At 30.6% G+C, this 8781-nt stretch overlaps 1 protein-coding gene across 8 annotated transcripts in view; it reads right to left on the bottom strand.

The window, feature by feature from the left end:
* Positions 1-268: 268 nt before the first annotated feature.
* LOC143249869 (dolichol kinase-like) overlaps positions 269-8781 on the bottom strand; it is a 30287-nt gene continuing 21774 nt past the window's right edge. For 5 of the 8 annotated variants that reach the window (XM_076500444.1, XM_076500449.1, XM_076500448.1 and 2 more), the window contains 3 exons: positions 4844-4945; positions 2875-2952; positions 1097-1636 (listed from right to left, as the gene is read on the bottom strand). In XM_076500444.1, coding sequence (XP_076356559.1) covers positions 1476-1636; positions 2875-2952; positions 4844-4945 — 341 coding nt within the window. In that variant the 3' untranslated portion in view covers positions 1097-1475. Of the gene's footprint in view, positions 1051-1096; positions 1637-2874; positions 2953-4843; positions 4946-8781 lie in introns of those variants that run through there. The other 3 variants (XM_076500446.1, XM_076500443.1, XM_076500450.1) reach the window with 3 other exon arrangements.

Here is an 8781-nt window from a genome sequence, read left to right as displayed (position 1 = left end):
CTTGTACAAATATTTGACATTTTTTCATTTAGAGATTCCGCACCATAAACACCTTGAATGTTTCGTGAAGTTTCTGCTTCACTATTGCTTTTTTTAAAAAACTCGTAAAGCATTATATGCCTGATGTGCTCCTCTGACACATCCATCTTTATAAGGGTTTATTTGATTAATGATCAGAAAAAGTGGAGTTAAGTTAGTTTCTTTTATTGTCTGAACATTTTTATACACGTCCTACTAAATATTGTAGTCATTAAAACCTTGTTTTAAATTTTTTTTTTTTTTTAACTTTGTTTCTTTCTGCCAATGTAACATTTGTACCGATACTGAACATGTGAAGCATCCTAAAATAGATGAGAAATTATGTCCCTCAAAACTCTAGTGTCAAACCTATTATGCAGTATATCTTGTAAGCCACACTTTCTCCACATTGGTGAAACTGGCCTCACGATAAAATGTCAAACTGAGATGCAACTAAACTAAATCATGATAAAACTAAGCACACACTTTTTTGTAAGTGGAACACAAAGCATAAAATATATACATGTGTTTATAATAACAACTGGTTTTAAAGAATGGTACATAGAAATAACCAGAGAAAACCTTTTTTTTAACCTTAAAACATCACAGAAACTCCATTTTTCCACATCTGTTAGAGCAAGTTCTTCCAATAAACATATGTTTGTGCATTAATTAACCAATTACATTTGTTTTTCCATCTACAAGGAGACCAAAAACTAGGCTCTGTAATCTTTGTTTGATGATTTTAAATTAATCTTAAATTTTAAATCCTAAGTTTTAACTTTTTTTCTCTTCTTCACCAGTATTTCCATGCCCATTCTATCTAACAGTATTTAATATTAGTTTTAATTTATTAAAGATATAATTTTAAAAATTTGCATCTCATAGACTTAAAGGTGTTTTCTCTGAACTTCTCTCCTTCATATGAAATGGGCCCCTGCTAGTGCAATGGTAAGTCTACAGATTTACAATGCTAAAATCAGGGGTTCGGTTCCCCTTGGTGGGCTCAGCAGATAGTCTTATGTGGCTTTGCTATAAGAAAAGACACACATATAAAATGAAACACAGTTCACATTAGTTTTTGGTATTTTATTGAAGGTTATTTAATTTTTATAAGAATTAGCAGATTTCCCAAACATATTTTAATTTATTTAAGTCTGTGATTAAAACCAGCACGACTCAATAGCTTAAGAAACAAAAGTATAGAACACTTTCTCAAAATGTTTACACGTATCAAAATAATATTTCAAATTATTTACATAATTCATATTCTTACATACAAATATTCGTTGTTTTTTTAATATGGATCCAGAAATATCATTCAATGCAAATACGTCATCTAACCATAACTGTAAACAACAAATGTTTAACCCTAATTACAGTTACATAAAACTGGTGCAAAACTTTTATCTGTTTCTGTAACAACATATTCCAGCTAACATTAATAAACAAAACATTCACAACTGATGACCTTGTACATACACAAAACATAGAAGTATGTACAAAAACGTAGGGAGTACTAAATTATCTACTTGATTTGTACAGGCCTCCAAGAGACAGCAGGCTAATGTTGCCAAAATAACCACAGCAGTGTTAAAAGGTGTTAGAACAGTTCCACCTGTAAAAGTACATTTTTTGTCAAAAGCCAAATACTTGTATGGTGGTTAATTACAGCTTAAAATCACCATGTAAATTACTAATTAACAAATCTTTGTTTTGACCTTCCTAGGCCATCTTCAGGTTAACAAAGACAAACTAACAAATCTTTGTTAACCTGAAGATTACCTAGAAAAATTAAAACACTGTTCTCTGCTTATCAGTAAGTGTTAATACCCATACCAGTTGTTCTGAGATATGCTTTTATTTCAAGTGAGTTTCTTGTCATCAAAAGGTGCATGTTGTCAAGAATCAACACAATAAAAAAATTACAATCTATAATTATTAGAATGCATTGACCTCTCTATTGTTCATTCAATGTTTAATCAGTGTATTGTGTTAATGTTAACAGTATTTATTGAAAGTATAGTAAATAATGTACGAGCCTTTCTGAACCAAAGCTGTCATAAATATCTCAGTTTTTTCCTTATTATGGTATGAAAACTTAAAACAAACTTGCTAAATAGCAAATACTTCTGGCTTTAAAAAGTATGTTATTAATTTAATATTTACCACTTTGTAGGTTATGAAACAACAAGCATTTGTTTTATAAGACACTGTTCTGAAAAACTTCCATTCAATTAACAATTTCACTCCTTCATTGTTAACCTGACAGTTCCATTTTTATATCCAGTAAGTTTATTTTGATCTTTAAACAAACATATTACACAGACACACAAATACTTATTTTATCACTGTCCTATTATCAATCTACCTATAGTTTCTATCAAACAAGGTTTGACACATGATAATATTTTACCATTGTCTCCAAACTTATTAAACCTAACTAAACTTGTCAATTACAAATTATTGAAGTTGAGTCAGATTTATTATTTTTACTTACATTTTGCAATTTGATATACAGGTTTGCATCCAAACCTTGGAAAGTCCTCGATGGTTTGGATGTGGATAAGAATATGTTAAATTACATAATTACTTTAGATGTTTAAAGTAATCACAACAGATTTCTATGCCACATAATAATAACTTCACTGTAGAATTATTTATATTGCATACTTTGGAACTTGAATAAGCTTACAATAAAAAACACCACAAAATGCATCTGAATGACAAGTCAAAAGAAGGAACTATTTGATATTTTCAGTCCTGGGGTCAAGTCAAAATAAAACAAATGTGCTGTAATACTGAACATTTCATTGCAATAAAATAAAATTTTAATCCACTTTGCTGTATACTAACCCAATGGTAACAACAAGAATGTGGCAAAGAGTTGAACAATGAATCCACACAGTGTTCCTTCATAAGTCTTTTTGCTACCTAAAGCAGAGATTAGAAAATACATGCTATCATTTCCCTCAACATAAAACAACCTTAAGAAATAAAAAGTCTGAACTAAAGAAACACCAAATAGATTCACCGTTTTATCAGTTTAAAAAAACAGATTCATGAATTACAATATATGTTATAGTTTCCATTAATAAGGCTAACTGTAATTATGGAGTCATTTGTAAATGGTATTATGCATTAATTATGATAAAAGAAGTCAATAGAATAAAAGCTTTTAAAGTTATTAACCAGTCTAAAGATACAGAAATTAATAATTTCATTAAAACTTTATCTTAACCCAAACACTTTTGTAGATTTATCTTTCCAGTATGCTATTCCTCAACTCCATAAATATGATTAAATTTACATTTATTTCTAATTCAATAAGAACAAGTTTTAAAAAACCATCTGTTTATTAAACAAATTACTTAATGTTTTATTTGAGAAAATTATAGTTTTAATAATAAGAAACATACGTGAACAAATAAACCATTCAAAACATTTGATTTTACCGTACACCAGAATTCCATTCAAAGATTTAGAAAATGTAACTCCAAAAACATAAGATATACAAAGTTTCTGCATTTATAATAATTATATATTTTTAAATAACTAGGTTTTTAAACAGGTAATAGGAGTTCTAATATGAGCTAACTATTCTACTTTTATTGCAAATTTATAAAATAATCCTCATATAACTAATGTTATTATCAATATTTATCCAGTAGAATTAGAAACTAAAAAAATTCTTCAGTTTATAATGTAGAAACAAATTATTTAGATTGAGAGTTTAAAATAACTGATAAGAATATCAATCTAAATATTGTCTTTTTCAATATATGGTTCACCTCTTAATATTAATATACAATACTCTTCTGTTATAAGCATTGGAACTTCATAATTATTTGTATTTTACAAAATTTGTAACAAAACACAATATTCTATTATTAATGTTGAAATTCTGATGCAAAAATTGTTTAACAAACTTAATAAAGAAACTAAATAAAATGATTGAAATATTCTGTGATACATATAATGATGTATTAAATAAATAGTAAGTAAAAGCCAAGAAAACTTTACTGAAAGTTTGTGATAACTAGTTTTAGTTGTGAATAAGGTAATTTTAAATCACTTGGCACTACTTTATGTGGATGAACACCTTATTGCATATAAAGGTTTGTTTACAGTCTAAAAATTGGTAATAGTTGGGAGTTATACTAGCTAGTTAACTAGTTAAGACCCTCTACATACTAGTATAATGTGTCTACTGGGCTACTAATTAGTACCTTACTACCATAATAAGGATAGGAATGCCAACTTCAGGGGATAAGTTCATCTTACTTAGCCCAAGTTGTAGTGATAAGTTACTACACTTCTTCTGCACTTTGAAAAGCAGTTACCTTCCCACAATTGTCTGAAGGAAGTGAAAGATAATATATACATGGGACATTGCAGGCTTAAGCTAACTGTTGTTTCTTTTGATTATTTTATTATAACTATTTATGAATTTCTTCATGTGAGACTGGGTAATGGAGGTCAAAACTGATAGACTGTCTATCCTCGAACAATGTGGATCCTACTTCCAACCTAAAGTAGATTTTGTATCTCATATTATAGGTTTTACCCTGGAGATGCATTTGGTTTGTTCAGTGTTTGTTTTTTGTTTATTAGAAACAAACACACACATGCACACTGCTAGATACATTTTTCATCAGTGCTAACATGTTGGAATGACACCCCTAAATTATTTACTTTTTTTAATTTTTTCTCTTTACCTGTATTATAAAATTGTTATAAAATACAACAACTCCACTGATTAACAGTTCTATCTTTATAAAATATCTCTAACACATTCAACATTAAGTGAGAGTTAATAACTCACCCGACCAATGGTGTTTTCCCCACAAAGTACCTCCAACTGATGCTGCAGTATCACCAAATCCAAGAGCTAATACACCACTCCAAACTGGAGGGGGTATTTTTCCTGTAAATAGTAACTTGTAGTGTAGAACCAATCAAATCTATCATTAAGTCATTTCAGTTATGTTCTTTAACTAAAATTTTATGACTATTAGTTTAACATCTAATGTGAAAGTTAACAGTAATGTTATTACTACTACCCTCTTCTTTATAGTTTTAACTTGATATATATATATAAAAAATTGGTATTTCCTGACCATTGGAAACAGTTCACTTGTTATTTCTCAAAATCTCATTTCAAGTAACATATACATGCATTCACTGATACTTAGGTTAATCCAAAGCTAACTACTTTCATGTTAAACAAAACAAACAGAATTATTACTGACACAGACCACTCTTTACAGACGTCACTGATTTTTGATGTTTGGATCAGTTTTTGAATTCACAAGAAAACTACTAAAAATGCCACAAGCAAAAAGAAAAGAATTCACGCGAGATCTTCCACACTTCAAGACACGCGAAATCTTCCACACTTCAAGACACGCGAGATCTTCCACACTTCAAGACATGCGAGATCTTCCACACTTCAAGAGACCAAAACACAGCATTCATAATTATTATAGAAAAGTTTCTTATGAAAAGTCATTTCAAGGGTAATTTCTCTGGTTAATTATTAAGCTGTTCAATAAGGAACATACCTCACTGAATGTGTTACATATGGCACAGAACTCTCTATTTACAATGTTATTACACTCTCAACACTTGTGGAGACAAGCTTATGCTATTCTGTGAATTGTTTTACTCATGACCTTGAGTACTAATATTTCAATTGATTTAGCAATTTTTAATAAACTTACTAATATTGTACCTTAACCCTATGTTTATAAGGTCAAACTATACATTCTTAAGGCATTTTTACAGAGTTATGTTCAAAGTTTTATACAAGTATTAATTTCCAAATTCATAGAAGAAATATTTAAGTGACTTTTCAAACTTTTCTTCGTGTCATGTGTAATCTACATAGTTCTAAACGCGTGTGAAGGCGCTTTTGAGTTCTTTGAATCTGGTTTCCATTTTTCTACTTGTTTTTCCAATATAAAAGTCGTGGCAGTTATCACATTGTATTTTATAAATAATGTTGCTGTTGTGGTTGTCAGTGTAGGTTTTGGCCCAGCATGGCCAGGCGAGTTAAGGCGTTTGACTTGTAATCTGAGAGTTGTGGGTTCAATTCGGTCGCACCAAACATGCTCCCCCTTTCAGCCATGAGGGCATTATAATATGATGGTCAATCCCACTATTCGTTGGTAAAGGAGTAGCCCAAAAGTTGGCAGTGAATGGTGATGACTAGCTGCCTTCCCTCTAGTCTTACACTGTTAAATTAAGGACAGCTAGCACAGATCGCCCTTGAGTAGCTTTATGCAAAATTTAAAAACACAAAAAACAGTGTAATTTTTACATAGTATAGACCTTAGTTTTGTGCCTGGTTTTTGAATAAATTTGTATAAATAAAGAAACAAACATAAACAAACACAAAATCAAAGAAGCCTTACTTATACAACTCAAGCCCAAAATAAACCAATACAAAGGAACACCTTTATACCTATATTAATAAATATATCAAACATCTAAGCACGCCCTCTACATTCCTACACTCAATTACACAACTGCCCTCAAACATGTGGTCAGCTACCGATCAGTAACCCTTTCTTTTTGTGAACCTGACAATGACCAAAGAAGGTTGAAACGTTTGCTCCTCTACTTGTGCTTTCTCTACCTACAACCAGCCATTTTTAAATGTGAAATTTTCTCTACAAGTGGGTTTTCTCATCTTTATGGATGCAACTTAATCTAATTATTAATTTGGAGTAAAAGTTCTCTCAAATGTTATTTGTACAACAATCATAAAAGTTTCCAACTAATTTTCAAATGCATACATGAACTGACTGTTTAAACTGGACAGTAAATTTTATACTAGATCTGAAGTGTTTTTTACAGAATTTTACACTAGTTATTTCTAACACTTACTTTCCATGTTATACTAGATCTGAAGTGTTTTATACAGAATTTTACACTAGTTATTTCTAACACTTACTTTCCATGTTATACTAGATCTGAAGTGTTTTATACAGAATTTTACACTAGTTATTTCTAACACTTACTTTCCATGTTATACTAGATCTGAAGTGTTTTATACAGAATTTTACACCAGTTATTTCTAACACTTACTTTCCATGTTATACTAGATCTGAAGTGTTTTATACAGAATTTTACACCAGTTATTTCTAACACTTACTTTCCATGTTATACTAGATCTGAAGTGTTTTATACAGAATTTTACACTAGTTATTTCTAACACTTACTTTCCATGTTATACTAGATCTGAAGTGTTTTATACAGAATTTTACACTAGTTATTTCTAACACTTACTTTCCATGTTATACTAGATCTGAAGTGTTTTATACAGAATTTTACACTAGTTATTTCTAACACTTACTTTCCATGTTAGATACCAATATTATTAAATATTGTTTATTTTCAACTTGTAATATTTTACCTGTTATGACATGATTTTTACACTGTTTCTTTAGATATGAGAGCTTAAAACTAATCACAGTTCCACGCAGAATAAGATTATTACTGCAAAAGCTTGGTTTGGTTTAAATTTCGTGCAAAGCTACACAAGGGCTAACTGCAGTAGTTGCTCTAATTTAATAATGTAAGACTAGAGGTAAGGCAGCTAGTCATCACCACCCACCACCAACTCTTGGGCTACTCTTTTGCCAAAGAATAGTGGGATTGTCCATCACACTATATTGCTCCCATGGCTTGGAGGGTGAGCACGCTTTGGTGTGACTGGAATTGAACCCACGACTCTTAGAATACAAGTAGAGTGCCTTAACTACCTGGCATGCCGGAGCACTCTAAAGGTAGTGAAGAATATTGTTGGCATATGCAACAAGAATTTTCATTCAAAGAAAGTTTTGGAAATATGTAAACATACATGTACTTCTGAACTTGTAATTTACCCACACAACATAACCACAAATAAATCAGTTATTTTGTACACATTTATGAACAAATATCAATATAAGAATGTGGATAACGCATTGTATGTCTTCATACCACACAAAAACAAACTGGCCTATCAGCAAAAGTTTTACAGTAAAGGACTAACTTGAATTGGATTTCAATACAACACTAAAAATCACTATAGTAACAAGAAATATCTTTATTCAAACACAACTGACAGGTTTGTTAGTTTGGCAAAAGCACCACAATAGCTCATTTATGCACTGCACACAACAGAGACCAAACCTCTAATTTTAACATTAAGAGAATCCTCAAGCCCACAGTATGATGTAACATCACTATCTAAAACCACTTGAAACCAACATGTATGTACTTAACACTATACATGTCTACAAAACATTTTTAAAAAAACATGCCTTACAACTATATTAAAGTTACAAATACATCAACTGTCCACAATTGCTCATCCTCATTTACTTGAGTATGGAAGTAAATTATTCTAATATAATAAGGTAAACAATGATTTATAAGCATAAGGAAGAATTTTACTGAAGGTGGAACATACAATACATTTTGAACAGAACACTGATCTGTGTTTTTCAGGGATTAAACAGACCAACATTCTGTTGAAAACATGAACATTTCACCTTCAATAAAACATTTCCTAATGCTTACAAGCCATTTGCCTACCTATTATTCCATTTATCTGTATGTTTAAAACACAATCGTGTTACAATTAATACATTGCAACACAACAAGCACGATTCAGAATATCTCTAACATTCAATGGGACATGACAAAAGCTGCTCACCAAACACCGATTTCACCGTCACAGACCAGTTACTTGACAAACATTGTAAAGCACGC

Source organism: Tachypleus tridentatus, chromosome 4 (genome assembly GCF_004210375.1).
Source record: "Tachypleus tridentatus isolate NWPU-2018 chromosome 4, ASM421037v1, whole genome shotgun sequence".
NCBI classification, from domain to species: domain Eukaryota; kingdom Metazoa; phylum Arthropoda; class Merostomata; order Xiphosura; family Limulidae; genus Tachypleus; species Tachypleus tridentatus.
Note: the sequence above shows the minus strand (reverse complement) of the source record. Positions and strands in the feature narration are given on the sequence as shown.